General features: G+C 40.2%; 1 protein-coding gene across 5 annotated transcripts in view; it reads right to left on the reverse strand.

Annotated features, from left to right (window-relative positions):
- Nucleotides 1–24581, reverse strand: part of bcas3 (BCAS3 microtubule associated cell migration factor) — a 314119-nt gene that overhangs the window by 254177 nt on the left and 35361 nt on the right. For all 5 annotated transcript variants that reach the window (XM_085244777.1, XM_085244781.1, XM_085244779.1 and 2 more), the window contains exons 10-14: nucleotides 24119–24195; nucleotides 23437–23520; nucleotides 21154–21324; nucleotides 16853–16946; nucleotides 2597–2730 (exon numbers count right to left, since the gene is read on the reverse strand). In XM_085244777.1, the coding sequence (XP_085100903.1) occupies nucleotides 2597–2730; nucleotides 16853–16946; nucleotides 21154–21324; nucleotides 23437–23520; nucleotides 24119–24195 (560 nt within the window). The remainder of the gene's footprint in view (nucleotides 1–2596; nucleotides 2731–16852; nucleotides 16947–21153; nucleotides 21325–23436; nucleotides 23521–24118; nucleotides 24196–24581) is intronic.

Here is a 24581-nt window from a genome sequence, read left to right on the forward strand (position 1 = left end):
AAGTTTAACATCCAGGCATCCATGAAAACAGAATTTATTAAATTTAACGGAGTTAGAAGTTAACAGGGAGTTAGCTCGCTAGTTTCCACCTAAACTTGACATACCATGTTCTGACTGAGAGATTTTTGAAACTAATTCAAACGTACAGCTCTGCTACCACTTCCAACATAAATGAAGACAGAAACTAAACAGCAGTGGCGTTTGCAGGGTTACTGAAGTTGGACTACCTGGTATATAATGTTGTGCTACGTGATTGCTAGCGACACACGGGGGGGGGCGCGAACATTTTTCTTGTAAAACAAAGGGGGGCCCAGCAAAAAAGTTTGGGAACCACTGCTAAAAATAAAGGCTGAAGAAATTGTGTTCTCACAGAGCAGCCTCATTACTGAAGCACAAATAAATGTGCCAGTTAATTTTTCATTCATTCAGATGACTGGACATCAATTGATGCTACAGACTGTTAAGTTTAGTAGAAGAGCCTCGTGGCTCTGAGCTCATCCACCTTCTGCTCCGCCTTCAGCCCCTTACAGCTGGTATCAGCTCGCAGGTCTGTTTACCTGGCCTCGGGTCACTGACAGCCAGCCGCATGTTTGGTCGCTGGAGACAGATAAGGCGTCCACCTCCACCTACCTAACTCAAGACTTTATGACTCCCAGTATGTTTCTGAGTTCTGTGTGTGTGTGTGTGGTGTGTGTGTCTGTGTGTTATTGTGGTGATAACCCCTGTCCCAAACACAGGCAGGGGCCGGCATTCAGTGTTTACAAGGGCTTGGATCAAAGCACCCTCAGTGTGCAGCCAGTCAGCAGACCTGACGTTTGGTCATACATTAACTGCAGGCAGGCTGTAGGAGTGTGTGTGCATGTGATGGTGTGTGTTCCCAGTCAATAATCCTGAACTTAACAAGGCCTGAAGTACTTTTGTTGAGCAAGCACTTCTCCTTTCTACTGTAATTAATGAGAAAAAGTCAAACTAAAAATAATCTTGAGAACTACAATCTTTTTTCTTTTCATTGTTTTATTAAATTAATTACCATATCCCTTCACTTCATTATTATAGACCATACATTTAGCGAAAGTGTCAAAGTGTAGGTGGTGAAAATTAGCTGCCCACAGCTAATATACTGCTCGATATACTCTTTTCTCTCCCTAAAGTATTATTGAATGTATGACCACATGTAATAATGTGTCAACTCAAGATTTTAGCAGAGACATCCTCTTTAATTAAAACTTTCTTTTTTGATAAAGTAATGGTTAGGTTTAAATCAGGTAACACGCAAGTGTTTCTTCACTCACTATGTATCTGTACACAGCTTTGCATTTAATCATTAGTTAAAATTCATCTCTGGCTCTCTTCCTCTGTAAGTCTTTTGTTCTGTCTCCCTTCATCACCAACTGGTCACACAGATAGCCGCCCCTCCCTGAGCCTGGTTCTGGAGGATGTTTCCTCCTGTTAAAAGGGAGTTTTTCTTTCCCACTTTTCACAAACACATCCTCATTGGTTGTCTTAATGCTGGGGTTTCTCTGTATTACTGTAGGGTCTTTCCTTACAATATAAAGCAACTTCAGGTAACTGTTGTTGTGATTTCGTACTATAAAAACACAATTATGCTAAATTGTATAGAATAACAACACAGGTAATGTTTTAATGCTGTTTAAATGTTGCAGTTCATCGAGGGGGTGGAGCATGTTATTTTCTATAAACTGGATGAATGTTTTTCTTTACCAATCATGTATTTTTCTCATAAATGTATCTGTTTAAATGGGAATGTGGTTTGGAGGGGGACTGGTCCAAACCTGGATCTCACTCAAACTGGACAGCTAAGGGAAGGGTCATCTCCTGTCTACTACTGAAAGGAAATGAAGAAACAACAGAGGATAACTGAGTCATTAAATAAATGATAAAAGCTGTGAGTTTAACAGTTGATCTACATTCCTACCCACAATATGGTCATGAGATAGTGGTTGTTTCATCTTTGGAGAGAGGGAGAGTAGCTCTCAGTTCCGGTGGTCCAGGTATCTCAGTAAGATTATTCTTCGCCACCTAGGTTTTGCGCTAAAAAATATGAGGAGAAAACCCCTGGGCTGAACCGGGACAGCCTGGAAAGTTTATGGTTTTGAGCTGGTAAAATATCCCTGGAGCAGCCAAAGGAGACAGTCAGGGAGAGGAAGGTCCAGCCATCTACGCAGCACAGCTCAGCAAGGTAGTAAAAATGAGGTTGGTGGATAAATAAATGCATTACTTTCTATTGTTGACCTTATGTATCACGCTAATGTTTTTAAATTTCATGGTCACTATTACACATACTTTTGTTCTATGGAGGGACGAGCAGTAATAAATTGTGTTTTGTTTGTAATACCGTACCTTTGTTCTTACCCTTTTTTTGGTTTCACTATCTTCACTATCTTAATCATATTGCAGTGATTTGACAGGAAGAAAGAAGTAATAATTATACTTACATACAAGTGCACAATTTACTACATTTGACTAGAATGTATGTGTATGTGAATCAATGCAATCTAAACACTCATTAAATATCTGTACTATTACTCCCAGTGGATGGTTGCAGTGTGCGTGTAGGTTTGAGTTTGTTTCAGACCTTGGCTTCGGTCTCCCCACGATGCAGCGTATAGAGATGGTGAACGGCACTCTGCGAAGATGCCCACGGGTGGGTGAGGATCTGGAAGACGTGAAAGTCATGTCCCAGGGTGTCGGCAGTTACCAGCAGCATTCCTACAAAGAACACATAGTCACTGACATCAGGAATCAGTCCGTTAGCCGGCTTCACTGTAAGCTGATTCTTAATGTGTGCTGTATAAATGGTTCTTATTTTATCGTGCAGCTGCTTGAATGCATGCCTTTTGTTTGTTTGTTTTTTGGCTAATGCTCAAATATTGTAATACGCACGGTTTAAAATGCACTTCGCGCTACATTTGTGTCATGTAGCAGCGCCTACCTTTTCAACTGGGCCAAACCATACAGTGATGACACTAATCGAACAAATTAAGCTTTGGAGGTCAATAGTGCTGTATACTCCATAATGATAAGGTTCCCATCCATACAACATAATGTGGTCTGAAGAGGAAAACATCTATGTTAACCATATGCATATCATCTGGCCTTAGAAGATGTGTTTTTACCGCAATCATCAAACGATCAAATGAGGCAGTATGATGTCCCATCACTCCACCAGAGACCTTTAGACCTATCACCTGAAGCACATGTTACATCTTGGTTTTTGTTTGTTTATTTTAATCATTTTAATCAAGATGATTCAAAATGATACTCCAATTTGTGCAGTGTGTCTTACTGTTCCTAATGGTACACTGACCAACAGGGGTGGGGGGAAAAATCGATACTGTGTAGTATCGTGATATTTTGTTTGCTAATAATGTATCGATACAGGGACAGCAGAAATCGATATTTTGTTACAAAAAAGGTTTTTGTGCTCTGACTTCAGAGCATGTTGATCCTTTTTCTGAGCAAGAATCCTGACATTCCTTCACTGTCCAAATGTGTTTAACTTGTTTTTGGCAGCAATAAACATGACAGTTTACTTATTTTAATTTAAGACATGTTTTATTTTAATTACGTTTAAAACTTTTTTATTTAATGTAAAATTATATTTTGTTTTAATTTACTTTCAAATTCTTCAGTTGCTGAAGGGGCTCCATAGTTTTCATATTGCATAGTTCAGAATAGCTATAATTGTACCAGATGGTTGCATTCAGTTAAGTTGGACTAGACTGTAATACAAACCGTTCAGTTTGTCAACAATAAAACTGAAATGAGAGAAAGACTGAGTGTGAGACTTTGATATTAGATAAAATGAATATTGATAAAGTTTACCTTTATGTACAGAATCTGAATATCGCAAAATATTTTTAAAAATTGCAATAATATTGTATCGTGCGTTAAGTATTGTGATAATATCGTATCGTGGGATGTATGGTGATTCCCACCTCTACTGACCAACCAAAATATTTCAACTGCATTTTATTCCAGCAGCATACAACCATACAAATGTGCATGACACATGTTAGACAGCATGAAAGAATTACTATGCACTTAAAACAAACAAACCAGCCCATTAAACATAGCCAGCTATCATTTGTGACAGTCATAAAATGCAACTTTGCCTTACATGATAACTCGGTCTGGTAAAAGCACGGCTCGAGTCCTGTGATTGTTCAAGGACAGACGAAACGAGCGTCCATAAAAGAGGCAATCTATGTATTCGAGCATCAGTGCACATTTATGGGCGTGTCTATGCGCATTCAGAATCACCAAAACGCTGAACCACAGCGCAGCACAAGTGTAACCAACACTGACAGGCCCATTCATTTGGTCCTGTTTTATTTGAAGCTCGTCAAACTCCAGAAAGTATAGGTCCAAACCATAAACAACATGCCCAACAAACCACACCAGAACAAACCCAGATCTAAACTGGCTCGTCTACACTGCTTTTCAAATACAATCCAAAACCCATCCCCAGAAACCTTCTGACATGCTACAAACATGGAGATCGAGCAGCAACTCATAATACAACTCATTGATGCAGAGTGTAAAAAATGTCCAAGGCCCTGTCCTTCTGATGACTTCCAGACATAAATAATATTAAAGTAATTAGTATTTTCCTCTCAGTTTTTCCACTTGGAATCTTTTATGTGGAGGCTGCAGTAGGTTTTAATTAGTGGCCGGGCTTTATTGGGTGGCATGTCAAATGTGAAAAGAGGATGTTGGAATGGCATGAGATTAAAAGGATCCAACAACACGTGCGAGGGAGATGGAAAACACTCCCTTTCTGGAAAAAAAAGAAGCCATTTTTGCACATTCAGAGTCGAAGTTTCCCTTGGCCAAGATTTGAAAATTAGTAAAGAAAAAGCACTGCTCACAGATGATGAAAATCTGGATAAATGATAGGTTCGTGCAGATTATCAGAGGTGGAAGAAAGAAACTCTAACTAAAGCCAAGTGAAGTGTGCATTAAGACAGTGGTTAGCTAGTCATGCTGTATCAGAGCGACCAGAAAGCCAAAAAGCTAAGGCCCAGGGCCTGTAAACTCTTGAAAACCCACGCCCCAAACGAGGTGCCAAGCCACAAGAAGCATTTGCGTCAACTGGGAATAAAGAGAAAGAAGGGCCGGGGCCCTTCTAATTATAGAGTCTGGAAACGGAAGCGCAGGGCGATTAGGAGTTGAGGCGCTGCGGTCTGTTTATCTGGGAGCTTCCTCTCGCTCTCAAACCCTCTCTCCCCTGTTCTCCGCTCTCGTTCACTTTTGCTCCTCTCTCTGTTTTGGTCGGGCCCTGCCCACCCAGTGGCTGGAGAGTCTGGCCCCTAGCTTTCTGACAGATGAGACTTGGCCACTGCCTTCTGGCCAGGGCCGGTGTTTCTCTTCTGCTGATGGTAGAGTCTGGGCTCCAAAAAAGTAACAGCTCAGGAAGGCTGGAGAGCTTTGCGAGTGCGAGTGCCCGAGGACTGGGGCTTTTGTGGCCTTGTTGAAATACAGAGGCCCTTGCCGAGAGGCGTCAGTCGGTTAGCCCACGGGAGGGCCAAATTAAAAAGCAGCTGAGCGGCCCGGTGGGTGAAAAGAGAAGGTTTTAAACAGCGGCTGGCTACAGCGGGGTTTGACACGTCCTATTTATAACACCTTGTCCCAGGGGTTACAGTGTTATTTACGATGTTTTAGTACCAAGATCGCTGGCACATGCTCTAAGACGTGCGCTAAACTGGAAGGGGTGACTTCTAATTTGCCATGTGTGCGAGACATGCGTTCATATGGGATATGAGGGAAGTGATATAATCATTTCCATAAATATCTGCTTTTGCTTTCTGGGGTTTTTTCCTCTTAAAATCTTTTTGTTTTGTTTTGCTGCAGGCTTTAGTGTCCCATCTCTGACCATCCAAACAGAAAACATCTGCTCAATCCCATTAATGTTGGGAGGATGTTTCATTTACAAAGTGGTGGGGCTAGCTTTATTCTTGACAAAGGCGGACGGGACGGGAGGGCGAACGGCTGAAAGAGAGAGAGAGCGAGAAAGGCAAAGAAATAAATGGAAAGAAGAGGGTGATTTCCCTACTTGGCAAAGTGGAACGCCACAACAAAACTAGTCCACTTTTTAATTAACAACACTACGCTGAAAAAAAAAAAAGCTTTGAAAATCGGGAAATTCTCAAATTATAACCATGTGGAGGGGATAAAGCTTACAAGATGGAGTACTTGGGGGATTCGGATAGCCTCGCTGTTACCAGGATGCATAAACTTCAGAGCAAATGAGCCCATTTACTTTGAAAGACTATCCATCATAAAGAGGAGGTTTTGTCTTCAGGGCTGGGAAGGACAGGACGTTATGTCTGTCTGAATGGATTTGTACATATACTGGACATATACAGCGCACAGCCACAATATTAAAAGCAATAAAAAGTGAAGAGGACAACGCTGATCCTCTCATTACAGGAAATCTTGGGTCCTAACATTCATTTAAATGCTACTTGTACTGTTAAGGACACCTGGACACACCCCTGTGACAACAGCATTTTCCAGCAGCACTTGGCTCCCACAGCAGGACAATTCACCTGTGCAACCAAGGTGCACATCTGGCCTCCAAAACGGTCCTACATCCATGCTCCGACATGTCAAAACAGCATGAAAGAGCAGTGTTATTTTAGGCAGGTGATTTTAAATGGTAAATATAGCAGTTGGCCTTATTCACTCATTTTCTTTGCCTAACTGCTTTCTATCAAACATCTGCAATTATACTGCCCAACAATCTCCCTGTCACAGGCTGGGTCTCTGACCCAGCGCTCTGAGTTCATGTTTGTATTTGTCTCATTTTGTTATGTGATTTAGTTTGTGTTATTTCCTATCTGCCTTTAGTTTAGGCAGTTATTGTTCCTGGGTTTTCTATGTTTTGGGGTTTTGTATTTATTCATCACATATTAGGTCTGTTAAGTTGTGTTGTCATGTTTTAGTTTTAGTATTTCCTGTTTTATTCTGACAATGTCATGTGTTCTTTGTTTATTGTATTTAGCTTTCCTCTCCTGGTCCTGTCATTAGGTTTATGTCTGTCAGCTGTTTCCCCCATGTGTCTCCACCTCCCCTGATCACCTCATGTATGTATTTAAGCCCTTTGTTTTCTGCATGCCATTGTCAGGTCGTCTGCTCATCCATGTCTCATCCCCAGGTACCCATGTCAGTTCACTATGGTTAAGCTTTTTCATGTTTTGTTATTAGTTCACCCAGTTTAGGTTATTGTTTAGTTTTCACCGATGCCCGATTATTTTTACCCTCATTGCTAGCCTCAATAAACGGCTTGTTTTGTTTATCCACACTACGTTTTGGTCTGCGTTTGAGTCCTCCTCTGCAACACATACGGTCTGCCCCAGCCAGACCGTGACACTCCCTGCATTTTATCATATAAAGCCTAATAATATATCCTATACAAATTGTAATACTCTAAATATAATTTGTCATACTCTGCCAGGAAATTTGAGGACTTTTCAGAGCGGTGCCAGGAGTTTAGTCTTCAAACGCGAGAATATTAACATGGTTGTAATCAAAGGAACGTTAATGGTTATGTCTACTCTTTATAACTAGAGAAAATTGTGCTACTGATTGCAGTGCAAATTGGAGGGGGAAGAGTGTGCCCTACTAATCTTCTCAACACCGCAGCAGCAGACTAATATACGAGCAGTTTTATATCTGTTGGGCAGCAGAGTAAGCATTAGGGTTAGACAGATGCTAAAAAGCCAAAGTCAGCCGCCCCCAACAAAGCAGAGCGGGTGCAGTCTGACTAATTACTCATTTCTCTTAAAAGTTATAGCTACGTATTGCTTATGTTTTAGTACGGATGGTGTATGTTTATATTTGCATGTGCATTAAAAAACTTTGAGTAGCATATGAACAAAATTTAAACTAAACAACACTAGATGATGTTTATGTGTTGTCGAGGTAATGACAAAAATGTTTTATTTGGTTAGATCGCTGCAACCTTGACCTTTAACCTCTAAATTCATCCAGTGTTTGAATCCAGCAGTTTTTACTCAGCACTGAAATTTCTGAGCAAAAGTTAACGTCTTTGAATTCATTTGAGAATGAAATTCCTTTTATGATAATGTCATTAGAATTTAATACAAATACTGGTACAAATAAAGATTGTTCAGTGCCTCAGCAGAGCGAGCACCTGATAGCCACAACACCTTTTTTAAAGGCATGCTGTTCAGGTGTACCAAAATTCTCTGGGTCCCCGAAACGCATCGTTCTGAAGATGAAAAGAAGGCCACTTGAAGGCGGACAGAATGGAAGAAAAATGGAGAAAACAAGAGAGGCAGGAGAAGGAGGAGTGCTTACGGTTCATTTGATGTACAGTGGGCTGAAACCAAAAATTGTGTTTTTCTACACGCTCCATAGGCAGACCACCTGTGAGCACTTAGATATTAATAGATATGAAAAAAGGTGTATATATATGTATGTGTGTGTGTGTGTGTGTGTGTGTGTGTGTGTGTGTGTGTGTGTGTGTGTGTGTGTCTAACCTAGCGGAGAAACAGCTAGCAGTTTGACATTACTATGCTGGAACGCTGGCTCTTTTAACAGGGCAAAAGTCACCTGGCTTTAAAGTCGTGCCGACACATAAGAGGCAGGCACCATAGAGGTCAAGTTCACAAAGCGTGACTGTTCTCAAAGCAGAGCTTCAGGGTTGTTCTTTCATCACCTTAAGTGGAAAAATACACTACTTAAGTTTGTGTTATAGGGCATTTACATATTTGCAAACTTCCTGCTGAAATTGTTTTAAAGAGGAGAAGTTTGTATTTGTCATTTGCCAGAAGGCTGTCCAACGAGCACATTATTGGCTGTATAAAAAGGCGAAAACATGAAGGAAGCCTCTGTTCTTGTTTCACCTGCAACAATCTGCCAAAGCTTCAACACCAGTTTGCTGCCACTAATCTAAATTCCCAATGAAGCCCAGGTCTTTTTGTTTTGCTTTTGTGGTTTCTCAACATGGGACAAACATGTTCTCACAGCAGCTCAAAGAAGGTTTTGACAGGAGTTAAAAGCAGGTTTTTTTGTCATGTCATATTTTAAAATCCCGAGAACATTCTGCTCACATCTAAAATCTATGGATTTAAAATCTACTGAAAGACTTTGGGACTGTCATCAGAGCTTAATCCCTTAGGCCAAGAGCGAGGTAAACTCCTTATGGGCTAGCTTGAGCATTTTTTCAGTTCTGTTAACCAATGAAATCCCTTCAGACTGTCACAGCTGCCATTCATAGGTAAGATTTAAGACTTCCTAGATCTCAGCTGGTCCACTGAAGCTGTGTGTCACAAAAAAGGATTATTGAGGCCATCCATTCTGTTTCAGGTTTCATAACTATATTTAATTTGAATGTAGGGTTTTTTAATTTAAATAAATAAAAACACAAAAATGACTAACAAATTATTTTGAATGATGGAAAAAGCAATGCAAAGTTACTTTGTAACAAGAGGAAACATGGTTCATCAGGCAAATAATCACATACATGAAGTTACATAAAGTAATGTAAACTGTTCTGCCTTTACAAACAGGCTTTGATGCTGTAATTATGCTTTTATTTATCTGCAGATACAAAAAATTTGCAAATGCAAAACATAATAAACATATGTGTTGTATAAGTACTACACAAGTATTTATAAAAAGCTTAAAACACACTTGTGTACCTGTAATAAATTACAGGAAAATCGTTAACATTTGAATAAATGTTAATTATTTATATAGTGGTTTTCTGCTATAAGGGCATTTTAAGTGCTTATTAATTACAGTATTTGACAACAAATATATTAATTACATTACTTTAAAACATTAATAAATAACACACATCTTCATGCAGCCACGAGTTCATGTAACATTTTCTTCTCCATTTTTGTGGAACCGAGTCTGATTCCCTTAACACGTGAGTGCCGGGTGCTGGGTGCACATCGGCTTGAGCTACTACTCCTTTTCCAGAATTCTCTTTTTTTGTCTGACTGAATCAAATTATCTCTGCTGAAAAAAATTAAGGGAACATTTGGGAACACCAAGTCGTAACCACTGCTTTCCATATATACGCTGCCAAACAAACAAACCGTTCCACAATTCATAGAAACAAGAAACTTCCCCACTGTCCTCTTCCCCACTCAGTCTCCCACCTACACACATACCATAAAGAAGTTCGAAATGACCTGCGCGTTACCGCACCATGTGGGCTATAAATGACTCCACACGGCTTTGCTGTTTGTTCTGGGGAATTTTTTTCTCAGCCAAGTTTTCCAGAGACCCTGAGTCACCGTCTAGCTCATCCAGTTCCACTCTGTAGCTCTGACCATGCACTTTAATAACCACTTTTCACCTGCAAGAGCGTGGGGCTTATCCACTGAGATGGCAAATATTTCATTATTTTATGATTTTTTTTGTAAAAAATAAAAAAATAAACTACTTTAGAAAACACGGTGTAATGCAGACCGTGTTTTTTGTAGGTTGGAAACTTACATGGTGAAGTCAGAATTTAGATGCTAGAACCAATGCTATTAGGCTCTTAAAACCACCACCTTGATACACAAGTAGGCAGTAAATGAATGCCTCTCATTGTACCAAAATAGCTGTTTACTGTAGAAGCTAAATGTGTTTGATAAACACATACATGACCAGCTTAAAATCACATCTTTGTTAAACCTTGTGTTTTCATCTGAAACAATAGAAACACCATAGCTAGAGATTAGTTGAAAACTAGGACGACACATCTCCTCACAGTGCTCCCTGCACAATGCATGGTTTTAAATCACATTCTGGTCTGCTGTCAAATACTAATGACAAATAGCAAACGATGGAGGTGTCAGCCTGAGCTAAAAACACACCCAAATATTACAGTAGTCTCAGTAAAATTCAGTTTTTGTTTGTTTTTTTAATCTCTCAAAAAGGCAAAACTGAGAGGCCTGTGGTGCAGAAGCTGTAAATCAGATCAGAGCCGCCTACGAGTGCTAATTGCTATCTTGGTGTGAAGACATGACTCAATCCATACTAAATGTGCGGCCGAGTGAAGCTGCTTGTGTGTGGGAATTCCCCTCATGTTCAACATGTGCGTGTGGGTCCAAGGTTTTTTGGCAACAGCCTGGTTTCTTTCACACATTAGTGAGATGTACAGATAGAGTTATTACACCACGAGCTGCCTTCATGGCACAGCTGCCTCAATGGTCAGGCACAACAAGCCAGGCTATTCATTAGACCAGCCTGTTGCTAAACCAGGGATATGGTTTATGGGACAGCTCCATGAGGGGAGAGATTCAGTTTTGATTCAGCTTCCATTAGTCGTGGGTTTGAAGGGGTATTCAAAACTTTTAGGTGGCTGCACAGTGGTGTTTTCCTGATCTACCGTGGATTTCATGAGGCTGAAAAAGGATTCTTCACAAGACAAAGGTGAAAATATATCCAGTACAAAACTTGACTCATGGTCAGGCAAGATTTCTGATTAATCTGTGAATTTGATTGATAATATAAGTAACAATAACCTGCAATGATTAAGGTTACTAAGTAAATACATTTATTCAAGCATAGCAGATACTTGCATGGGTGATGCTTTGAGTAGCTTCATTAACACCTGAACTTTTCAATCCACTACATTTATTTAAAAGCTATAGCCACAAGTTACTGCAGAGGTAAATGGAGTTAGGGATGGCCGTTATTTAAAAGTTATTAGTCTGTTAAATTACACCTAAAAAGCTGAAAACTAAGTTTGCAAGACCCAGGGAAATTAACTGAAGTTTTCTGTAACCTCAGAGTAAAATCTAGAAGTGAGCAAAAAGCTTAAGAAAGCTAAAGCAACAAAATGTTTTGCATTGTACAACCAGTCAAAACTCCAGGAATATTAAATGGACTTAGACTGAAAAGAAAGGAAATATCAGATCTTTAAATCTGAAAAGCAGAAACTTCGTGGATCTCTTTAGTTGAAAAATGACAAATGAGTACTTAAGAGTTCAGAATTAATTAATTATTCGATCGTGGTCCAAGTGAAACCCTTCCGAGTTGGGAATGCCTTTCACATTATTATATCAGTGCAATGTTATTACATATACTTGATACATGCTTCATACATATTATTCAAGACTAATATCAGCTGTTTAGAAAAATACAAAATGTGACATTCTCTTGGGCTGCAAATACAGGACTACAGGACGTCTTCTTCCACAACTGCATGTAAAGCAGCGGTCTCCAACCTTTTTTGCGCCACGGACCGGTTTATGCCCGACAATATTTTCACGGACCGGCCTTTAATGTGTCGCAGATAAATACAACAAAATAAAACTAGTACCAGTACTGAAAAAAGAAGATTTATTCATAACACACGTGAAAAGACCCAGGAAAACCGAGTTAACGGTAAAAACAATAACAAAATAACGCTGAAAACCGATAAAAACCCTGAAAACCAGACATTTCACACCGGAGCCTCAACTCTTGCGGCCCGGTACCAAACGACTCACGGACCGGTGCCGGTCCGAGGCCCGGGGGTTGGGGACCGCTGATGTAAAGGACTTTATCAAACTGAGCATGGGCTGGAAAGAATAAAGCGGATGGAGCTCGCTTGATTGTTGAATCAATCACTCCATCTAGTGCCAGTCATACTCACCAAAAAAAAGAAAAAGGAAAAAAAGCCTCGTTGCTGGACAGTATCTCTTTCATCAAAATATGAATCTATTTCGACCTTGGCGTTATACCCAATAATCAAGTCAAGGATCATTAAGGATAAGTGAAAAGGACGAGACGTGAAAGAAAACAAGCACACACACATCGCAGCTGTTAAAGAGAGCTCTTTGCCACTGCACTTCATCTGCGTCCCTCTAATTACACCACTAGGAATAGATCCACAGATCCACCGAAGCGCCAGCCGCCACACCAATAACTGGCGGCGAACGGTCCACCCTCTGTAGAGCCTCCAACACACACAAGCCACTGGGGTTTCTTACATAACTCTTCCCAGCCAAAACGTCTTGGTTTTCCAGGCTCTACTGGAGTCATATCATTGTTTCTTTCTTGTTTCTGCCATGTTGAGGTTGAACACTGTGAAGCGAACCTCAGTAAGGCAAGAAAGGTAGTTCAGTAAAAGCCACTTCCACTAACTTGGAACGAGTTCACTTAGAGGCAAACCAATGAACCAATCACTCAGGATTTGGACTCTGATCAAAACAAGAGGCCTTTAATTATAGAACACTGAAAAAGAGGCAGCTTAGAAATGAAAATGAATAAAAGAAAAACAATGATGAAAGCAGTCCTGCAAGAGAAGTTTCTATGCCTGTGTTCAGATTTAACCTAATCTCATCACATGCTCTGCCTGCAGTTTTTGTCTCTTTTTAAAAGGATTGAAATCTGTGTTTTTTTCACTGCATTTCTTTGCATTTTAAAGTTGTATTAGCTCTTTAGATTGGGCTCACTTAAGAGTTAGAAAGATTAAAAATGTGTCTGGAATTTTGATGATGACAGTGCCCTGTGTAAAGGTCACGGCAGAGTCTTTTGGCTTGCTGACGCAGCATCAACCAGTACACCAGAACCACTGTAAAATCTACATGAACAGCACTGGAATACACCGAATTCAGTGGAGGCCTAGTTTGGATCTTAGAAGTAAAGACGACATTATTCCTTTAAATGATGAACAAAGACATCGTAGTGTAAGACATATGTCTTACACTACGACATAAAAAACACAGTCAGCTGGCTAACAACATTGTTCTTGTGCAGAAATGTTGATTCATTTCACATATCCATAGTGTTTTAGTCCCAATTTCCTTCAGCATCAATTTTAGAATAAAGATGTTCTGTTTTCATTTAACAAAAACGAGCGATTCATATTTCTGCAAAGGACCACGTTAGAGGATTTTGATCCCATTTGGCTGCTTAGAAATGGTTATTCTACTTTACATAATTGTAAGAATCATAATCAAGATTTGTTTTAATATATTTTAACAATTAATTCCAACTACAAAAAGCACAGCGACCAATCAAAGAAGAAAAGGCCAAAAACTGCCACAAAACCTTTACCAGTTACATCCAGTGCTTTCAAATGTGATGGAGTACGCAGAGCAAAGGACCCAACAGCAGACTTCAGAGGGAGACATTTATCAGCTGATACAAGTCCAAGGGACACACACAGGGACACACACAGGGACACACACACGGACACACACAGGCAAACACACACACAGGGACACACACACAGGGACACACACACAGGGACACACACAGGCAAACACACACACGGACACACACAGGCAAACACACACAGGGAAACACACAGGGAAACACACACAGGGACACACACACAGGGACACACAGAGGGACACACACAGGGACACACACAGGGGGAAACACACAGGGACACACAGGGACACACACAGGGAAACAATGGAACAAAGGATGAATAAAGACACAGGCAGGACACGGGTGGGGAACAAACAACAGCTGAGACTAACTAAGGCTAACAAGACAGGTGAAGTAAAACTAGGAACAAGAAGCAGAAGACAAACAATTACCAAAAAAAAGAAAAGAGTGACAGTCTAAACACAGAAACACAATGTCCTGATGCATGCTCAATTATCCGGTTAAGGACATCCTGAACGTAGTGTTTTCAGTGGGAGAAACATTTCACCACTCATCCAACTGAGGATGAGTGTTCATCTTCACCCCAACCTTACAAACAGTACATCTGATTAATGACTACTGAAACTAGCAATGGGCTGTGAGGCCAGTTTCATGATCAGTAATATGCAAATTGGCATGACCATTGATGAACGGCCATCTCTGAATCGAGGAGGGGGCCTAAGGGTACATCTTTCACAATCTTACAATGCTGTGATTGCAGCCATTCCCCAACTCTCTGTCAATGGTACTCGTGGCCATTGATCAGTTTTTTTGGCTTCTCTTGGCACCATTTCTGTTTGTGTGACTTCAAAAATCATTATTCTGGCAAATCCTGGCACGTGTTATCAAATGGTCAACTTAAATATTTCACCTGATCGTGATCACATTACATCAAAGCCAGATAAAGTTGGTCTGTCGGCCTTCAATAAATGATTTGGGAACAAAACAAGCTTTTAGTAGTGTCGGTGGTCAAAGTCAATGTTTGTTTGTGGGGTTTTTGTTGGTTTTCGTTGTTTTTTTTTAGGGGAGGAGCAAGATATCAAGAGCAACTACTTATCCTAAGCTTTACTTCTTAGCAACCTTTTTAGCTCCTTAAGATAAGTATCCTAATGGGAAAAAATATAAGCACATATTTAGTAGCTTAGCCGCATAGATGGGTAATATATGTGATTTTGTTGACAGCAGGTAGGAGAATGTGGGGTTAAGACAACCATGTCTGGCCTGTCTTTGTCTAAAATATGATCTTAAACCTCCTGAGATGGAGCTGCTAAGTTTAGTCATAAGTCTAAGTAAGTCAAGGATTCCTGGAGCTTAGAGGTCACAGGGTTAGAGTCATCTCTCAGCAGCTTCTTTATTAACTTGCACACATACACACACAGCAGGAGTAACAGAAACATACACGCAAAGATCACACACAGAAAGTGATGACGTAGCCTGTTCACACGTACAAAGCATCTAGTGTCCTTTTCTATGTGGAATGAAGTCAATGGTAAAAAAATGTTTAAACCAATGCAAGTGTTTTTGCTGCTCAACGACTCGTTTGTCACATTTGTCATGTGTTGCTCGTAAATGACAAAGAATAAACACATATTGAACACAAACACTGGTGCAAAAAAATAAAACAGAACACATCAAATTAAGTCAGCATTTGATTTGCACTGAATTCGTTTTGCACCATGATGAAGGATTTTCTTTTAAAAACAAAAGAAAGAAAAAAACAAAAGCAACAGATTACATAAAAAGACAAAACTGGGTGAATGCTTGGAACAACCTACCTGCCAAACACCGAAGAGAATGCACAACATAAAGTCCCTGATGAAGATTGCTAAAGCAGTTATTGAAATGCCTCTTCCAGGCAGCCTAACTATTGTGTTTACTTTGGATCAGACTTCAAAATAAAAGTGATTCGTGTAAAAATCTTGTTTTGGAACTATGCACAGCTTGGTCTTCTTGCAGTGCCATTCACAAGTGTTTGAAACACATCTCTACAACAGAGGTGGAGATTGCAAAGCTAGCCTACAAATACATTAAATTTTTAAACAATCTTGCTAAAGTAAATCAGATAATCCTTTAGAAGGAAAAGGCTGCTCACAGCAAATATTGATTTTATTTTTCTTTTCTCGTTTACTGCATTCTCTCTAAGATTAAGAGATAACTAACACATTTACCGTATGGGATACAATGTCTGATCTACATGTGCTTCCTTTGTTGAGGCTGGGGAAACACAGGCCAAACACTTGTTTAAGTGGAATACACACACTTGGAATTTGGCTTGGATGGTTACATCCAGCCCAACCAAAGAAACAAGACGAAGCCGCCACATGTGAGCCAAACAAACAATATGTTACCGTACACTTGAATGGACGTGTAACTGCTGTGCTGTTTTTAGTGTTCTGGTCACTGAGTGTTCAGTCTTCTTCTTCAACAGTTACGAGTGTGTGTGTGTGTGTGTGCACATGTTTACATATCTTTGTGAGGACAGAAAATTGGCACGCTGCTATACCTGCGGGGACGTCCTCACGAGTTTGAAGGCATATTTGAGGGTCAAAATGTGGTTTTAGTGTCAGGGTTACAATTGGGTTATGGTTAGGTTTAGGCTGAGGGTCAGGGTTAGGCATTCATTTTTGATGGTTAGGGTAAGCGGCTACGGAAAGCATTATGTCAATGAGATGTCCTCACGAAGACATGAAAACGAGCGTGTGCGTGTGTGCATTACCACTGGGGTTGAATTGCATGCAGGATATAGGTTTGTCGTGAGCTGGGAAGTGAGCCACCACTCCTTCACCGTCCGAGTCCTCACTCACCAAGACCTGGATCGTATGAACACACACACAAACAAAATCCAAATCATTTTCTAACAATGAGAACATTAAACCCAGAGAGGGACTTTCCCCTGCTCAAGGATTTCTCTCCACATTTTGGTTTGGTGTGATATTGTCACAGCAGGGTGATTTTGACATCACCCTGCTGTGAAACAGCTGGAAGTTTAACTCCTTTCCGAGTGTGCCATTGCCCTCTTGTGGACAGAATATAATAAGCATGTTACCTGAAATAAGACAAGTAAGCACTTTGTTGAAAAACCCACTTCTTCTGGTCAAAGAAAATATGAATCATCATAATTTGAGCTGTATTTCATTAGCGCTAGCGCTTTACAAAGATGCTGTACTGAGACCAGTGTGGACAGGATATGGCCTAACAACAGAGACAAGAATATGGACAAATTTACTTTGGCAATGATGTGGCTTTTCACATGTGGCTTTGACAATACCCCATGACACAGGGTCTTCCCGTAAACAGGCACAAACTGCCATCAAATGCAGAACTGGCTTTCCCCTTGTGCAACTTGCCAACAAAAATGAAATTGTAAGTTATTTTGTACAACTAGAGGCTGCTCCTAAATCTCCATACAAAGTCTGCTGTCAATACTGGGACAAATCTAACACAGGCTGTGCTGAGACCAGGAGCTGGCAGAAAACTCCTTTAGTCACACAGAGAGATTAGACATAAGCCCAGACATGAGGCCACTTTGTGCAGAAGTACCGGTGTTTGAGAACACACACTCTTGTTTAAAAGAGTTAAATGTGGCCCCGGTGTTGCACTACGGATGTCAGGAAAGCTGGCCAAACATTTAAAATCTAAGCTAGTCCAAACAAGATAGCCTCTAAAAACTAAAAGGATTTTGTCTCACACTCCAAGCAAGATCTTAAGGATCCAGGGGGGAAAAGGGGAAAAGGCGGGAGAACAGCATGAACAGAAAGAGGCTGGTGACATGAAGCAGATCACTTTTATTACAGTGCAAGCAGACAATGTTGTTCTGTTAGGGAATCCTGCTGGAGCCCTTTGAAACAAGAGTGTCCTCCAGAGAACCGAGCCCCTGTTACACAGGGGAGTGTGTGTGTGTGTGTGTGTGTGTGTGTGTGTGTGTGTGTGTTGAGGCTGCTGTTCCAAATAAGGAGCAGTGATACAATGTAGCTCCAACCTCATCCAACTGGAAGCGATGGGAATGTCTTGGATCTCCACAACGACACAGGAGCTCACCTCAATCATATTCGTGACTTCTCTCATCTCTCCAGAATTTACACCTCCAACCTCCGTCTTAATACACTCTCGACTGTCCCCACCCCTACTACTCCCTTCAACCTCCATTTCTCCTACACTCTGAGTGCACCCCTCCCTCCTTGCCTGGCCTCATCAGTGTTTACGGCCAGTGTATGGTTACAGTGTGTCGCCTGGTGACAGAGTGCAGACCCACTTCTGAAGGCTTAGATCCAACTTATAAGACTACGGGCTGGTTACAGGGCGGTTACAGTCGCAGAGGAAAGGAGAAGGCAGAATGTGTGTGGTGATAACATCACTGACAAACTGTACTACGTACGAAAACACACCTCATTAAAAATGTGACCGCTCCTGCAGTGTGATTAATCACAGTTTGGAGAGGCTGAGGAAAATTCAGGGATAAAAGCTTTTAGCATTTCTTTTGCAATTAAGAGGAAGCCAACTGGTCAATCTGTAAACGAGGTTAGTGCAGCATATTTTCATTCTTACTATAACACACACCTAAGCTAGTCAGACCCAGAGTCAGGATAATAGATGCAAACTTACCTTAGTCATTTATGGAATGACACTATTTTTGGGGGGACACGTTCTGATTTTTTAGCGGCTTCCTTTCCTTTTTATTAGACTGTTTATTGTGATAACTCCTGGTGACCTTTGTTGTTGGTTGGAAGTTGTTTTCAAATTGCACTGCAAAATAATTACATGCACCAAACATTTACCAATATACTTTTCTATTTATTTATTTATTATTGCAAATACATCATTGTATACAACTTTAAAGGTTGAGTAGAGTCGTGCTCGGTGTTACATCAACCATAATTCATGCTTTGAAATATCAGTGAACAATAAAAATTTATTTTAGCAATTTAAAATTATGTTATTTGGTTTGTTGTGCATTTTTATTACTTAATATTTATATTTAATGTATAATTTTTTAACTTACTAAATTTATTAATTTAGCTTAATTTTAATTGCCTTAACAAATGCATCAAAGCTACAATGGGATTAAAAAAATATCCCCAAAAATATTAATGTATTACTTCTCTAAACAGGGCACAATAACCTGAAGACCATCTGTAACACTAATAATGCCTTTTTGCTGCATTACGCCACAAAATTGTAAACCACTGACAGCTAAAGTGAATAACAACAACTTTCTTGTTACAATAAAATAAACAGCAACAGCCTCTCCAAGCATCTCCTCTACAAAGTGTAAAAATTATATATATTAAAAAAAATTACTCCAAAAAATACGTCCAGAAAATGAATTTCCTACAGTCTTAAATCCAGGACTTGATTTAGCATGTGGTGCATTGAGTCAGCCTCGAGCTTCATGTCAGGTTGCAGCTGCATGTTTACAAAGTGTCTCTGTCACCAGCACGGCCAAAACAGACAGAACTCTGGCTAAAAGCTCAGTTGTTAAAATATGCAGCATATCTAACTCACACCTTTAGGTTAGTCGTGCAGAGCCAGGTAAAAGAGACTGAGTGAGTCCAAGCCACCAAGCCTGCTTCTTGCCAAGCCACAGAGGCAAAGTTTTATTTACCTGGGACATACATGATGAGACCAAGGAAGCAAAAAGCCCATTTGCTGTGTGTGTCTAAGCAGTAACTTTCTATAAAAGTCACTTAAACAAGGCTGTCAGGTGGTAACAGTGAACCCAGTTTTTTTTATTTATTTATTTATTTATTTATTTTTATATATATATATATATATATACATATATACATATATACATACATATATACATATATACATATATACATATATACATATGTATATACATATATACATATATACATATGTATATACATATATACATATATACATTATATATATATACATATATACATATATACATTATATATATATATATATATATATATATATATATATATATATATATATATATATATATATATATATATATATATATATATATATATATATACATATATATATAAAAATCACAATTAAACTTATTTAAAGAATACTTTGCAAACAGCAAACAGTAAGACAAGACGAAGCAGGAATGACTTTATGTTGGTCCATCCACTGAATCTAGTGTTGTTAACTTGTGACCAACCTAATATACAAGCTGGTGACAAATGAGAGGAAAACCAACATAAATGTTTTAACAGGGTGTTTTTCGCTCCACAGCTGCTTGCCATGAACTGCAACAGTGTGTGAAACTGCAGGGATGAACATCGTTCTTCCATTTAATCTTTTGGCCCAGTAAGTCATAGCAGAGGTGTTTGATTGGTTGAGGCCAACAGCATATTATTGATATAATGTTTGTACTCTGTGATCTACTGAAGGAGTCTTTAGCTTGAATTCCTTGCCTGCTCATTTATTCCACAGACGGAAAACAAGACATATTAAGAATTCTGCTGTTGCTGGTGTTGCATTGTTTATTGCTCACCACATTAATAATGTGCATGGCCCCATTTTCTTTTTTTAAGATGCCATTCCTCAGTGAATGCAGGAGGTGCTCACTTTAATGGATGTTGTAAGACTGTAATGGTCAGTTTTGTCTTTGTGTACTGGAAACCCTTCAGCAAATTAATAGGAGACATTATCCTGCAACTCAATTCCTCGGATGAACACAATGGCAAAGCATCATAGACTGTATATAAAAGATGGTATCACTGACTGGTTTGTGAAGCACCGGTTTAAAGGGGTACCAACCATTTACCATAGAAACCCAACTACAGATGAGCAAATGATTGAATGTCAAAGCAGTATAAGAGTTTACCTTTACACTCTGCATCCACTCGACTCTCTCAGCACGAGTGTTTAATTAAACTACAAGACACGGAAGGCTTGTAGTTTAATTGCAACTGCTGCAATGAGATATCTCCTTCGATTTGAGGTCAATACCAACTAAAAAAAGCATCACAGTTAATACTAATAAAATGTAGTATTTTAAAATCATTTCAAGCAGCAAACAACTGAACTGACCTGTCCTTCTCCAACACTGTGTGTGTCAATAATGGTGACCACACCGGGGTTGTGTGGGCTGCGACGGCTTGCACTGTGAGATGTGCCCTCCTCGTCTGGAGTGCTTGCCGGTATGGTGCCTGCTAGCTGGGTCACGACTTTACCGACCATCGTCAGACCTGTTTTTAAAGTCTGAGGAAGAAAGAAAAAAATATATAATACACACCTGATGTTATATATTCCCAAGCAATATATTCTACATCTATGTGATATCTTTGGTTTGGGTTGCAGTGCGCATACGTGCTTCTGTGCATGGGTGCATGTATACAGCATGTTCACTTGATGCCGGCTGATGGCTCGCAGTGCTGATGACTTGACTGCAGCCATAGAAGACACGTGCGTGCGCGGGAGGCTCCTCTGTGTCCGCTTAAGGCCCAGCCAGGGTGTCTGCCTCAAACACACCTCTGTGGCTCGATTGAGGGAAATGGATAGTGCTGCTTAAGTGGAGTCTATCTCACCTACTACACTGTCTTACTCTAATGGAGTCCAGTGTGTGTGACTGTGTGTTTGTGTGTGTGTAAGCACCAAAGGGGCCCCGGAGAGCCTAATCAGGCATTCAGACTAGGCGGCCCTGTCAATACAGTGTGGCGCCTTGCATATGTTGGGTCTGGGGATCACCCGCTGTCTCTCTTTGCCACTTGACCAGACACACTAACAGTGGATGCTACGTGCATGCACTGGGGTGTGTGTGAGTGTGTAAAATGCAAGAAAAGCCATCAATTATTAAGTGAGGCGTTTGGCTCCTAATTGATCAACACTAATGTGTTTTCTAATCACTGCAGTTGTGGAGTTCTTAGTAGTCCAAACAGGAGTTATTGATTTCCTAGCGCGCAGGGGGGGTTTGGAGGAAGATCATGCCTCAGGGCTCACAACACTTACACACGCAGAGCTGATGTTACTATCTAAACACGATACAGCCTAATCTTTATGTGAACGGTCTTTCTTAATTATACACCCAGGAATGACAGGCAACAGGACTTTTGTGCTACATAAATTCCCTGTAAGACAGAAAATTCAGAACAGCCCAGTCGGTCAGCGCCACTGCCTTCTCTCTCTTTTTTATAAACAAAAGCCATTATACTTTAATGCTGCCCCCGCCCTCCTCCTTTTCTGTTCCCATGTCTCTGGATGTCAGCACTAAGAGCCAGCGTGTCGCGCCACAAGCCAAAGGGAGATACCTTGTCATCCATATTGAGATATATGGTCCTAAACGAGGAGAGGGCGGGCAAGCAGACTGCCTGTCTGCATATCAATACCCCCTGCAATTGTCAACCCATCACCATGCTGCTAATCTGTTAGAAAGACAGTTGTCTTTTTGATGTATAGCCTTGTTACCCCACTAATGAGTCATCTTCGCACTAGCTGTGAGATCCACGTGCTCTTTGGAATCAATTAGCCCTTCTTCTGTGACCAAGTGGAGAAACAGACTAGAACCATATGAGGAGCTAGTTCGTCTGCACGTGTTAGCAAGTTGCTTTATTGGCCCAGGATTTTATTTCACCTGGTATCAAAGAGAGCGCTGCTGGCTGTTAGTGAGCCATCTTAGAGCCACTTCCCCATGATGCTGACTGAAACAAGACCAATGAAGAGAAACAGATTATAGTGGGAAGCGGGAGATCAGCAGGTTGATGAAGTGTCTCATAAGCTTAGCCACAGTCGGCCAGGCGGCACAGGTGGATCCAATGTCAGCACATTTACAGATGGTGCCGGCAGAGCTGGAAATACCATCTTCTGTGCCGTTTTATCTGAGTGTCAAGCTTACCGTAGGACGTTCAGACTGATTACAGCCATATTGTGAGAACGTGAGTATAGTTTTGAATGTAGTTTTACATGTTCATAAGAACTCACATCTATCTAATAATTAATCCAGAGCAACGTCTCAGTTGATTCGCTATCTAGAACCATAAATTTTAGCTCATGAATGCCAATCTGAGCGTGTATGGACTTTGAGAGGAGATAATGTAATGTTTTTTATCTGAAATACACTTTAAAAAAATAATAGCCAGACATGTTCTCCTGTGCATTTCTTTTATGTTCAAACCTATATATAAATAAAGCTGTGACACATTCGGCGTACTTCTCCTGAACACAGTGCTTTAGAGAATGCCATTTAGGATGTTATTTATTAGGATTTTTTATTTATTTACTTTTGAGGAAGAAGAAGAAAACCTAAGAATCTCGATGAGAGAGAACGATAACACATGTAGAGAAAAACAGTTAAATGTGTGTTTGTACATCACTTACTTTGGCAGCGTTGATCACTGTGGCGGTATAAGACTGTGCATTGTCACCACAGGCTCCTCCACGAGACTGGTGACATCTTATCAACTGGAAAAAAGGTAGATTTACTAATAAACACAAGACGTATAACGGACGTCCGAGGGAGATGAACGAAGAGGTAAATTTGGGAGAATTAACCCAGATGCAGGCATTTAAAAGGTTTCCCTCTTCACTCTTTAGAGGAAATTGGTTTTGTCGTCAAAGACAGGCTGCACGACCAAACAGCCTGCTCTGATTAATTTCATATACAATATCACTGGAATAGCTCCGTCCCAGTATTACTCTTGAAAAACTAGATTTGGTCATTTCTGAAAATCCGTAGGCACAAACAGCAGCCCCATCTGTCAATTACTTGAGTGGGCCAGCACCAAAACACTACTTCACATTAAAAGTATTACAGGATGCACAATAGAACATTCTGGTTTTTGTAAATACTTAACAATCCCATTAAACAGAAAACTCCAGTACATCTGCTGATTTTCAAAATGTTATCATCTCTAGTGGACTCTTCTTGGAATGAGTTGTTTATCCAGACAGATTAAAGAGGCAGAAAATAGATAAAATGCATTTTTTTGGATTGTAAATATGTCGCTTCTCTGATAAGGCACTTCTGCACTGGATGAATATGTGTGTATGTGCAGACTACCTTGTTCTCAGCATAGGCTAGCCAACGGCTTCCCAGAGCTATTGGATTGAGGCTGGGGCCGGGGCAGGGATAGCAGCCTGGAAAGACACAATGACGGCCATAAGACAGTGAGGACAGAGACATACAGAAACAGATATGAAATAAACTAAAAAAAAACAACAAAGAAAAACAGGATTGCAGACAAACCAACTCATGCTCTTTTACTGCTTTTTTCAGGTCAATTTACCTTTTCAGTCCCTGCCACTCAAAGACTTACGATTCATCTCACTGTCAATAAGAGCAGGCTTACAGTCAAACAGAATATTTAGAGTGGTGTGGATTATGTTGATTGAAGAATTGAGTCCAATTTTACAACTTGTAAGAAGATTTTGCACAAATTAATCAATACAAGTGTGGTCAAGTGACATTATTAAGACAGTCTATACCTTTTTGAGACAATCTCTTATTTAAGCTACTTTGGTAA

Source organism: Mchenga conophoros, linkage group LG14 (genome assembly GCF_057382185.1).
Source record: "Mchenga conophoros isolate Kocher_MC1m ecotype Shallow Benthic linkage group LG14, M_conophoros_male_GT1.1, whole genome shotgun sequence".
NCBI classification, from domain to species: domain Eukaryota; kingdom Metazoa; phylum Chordata; class Actinopteri; order Cichliformes; family Cichlidae; genus Mchenga; species Mchenga conophoros.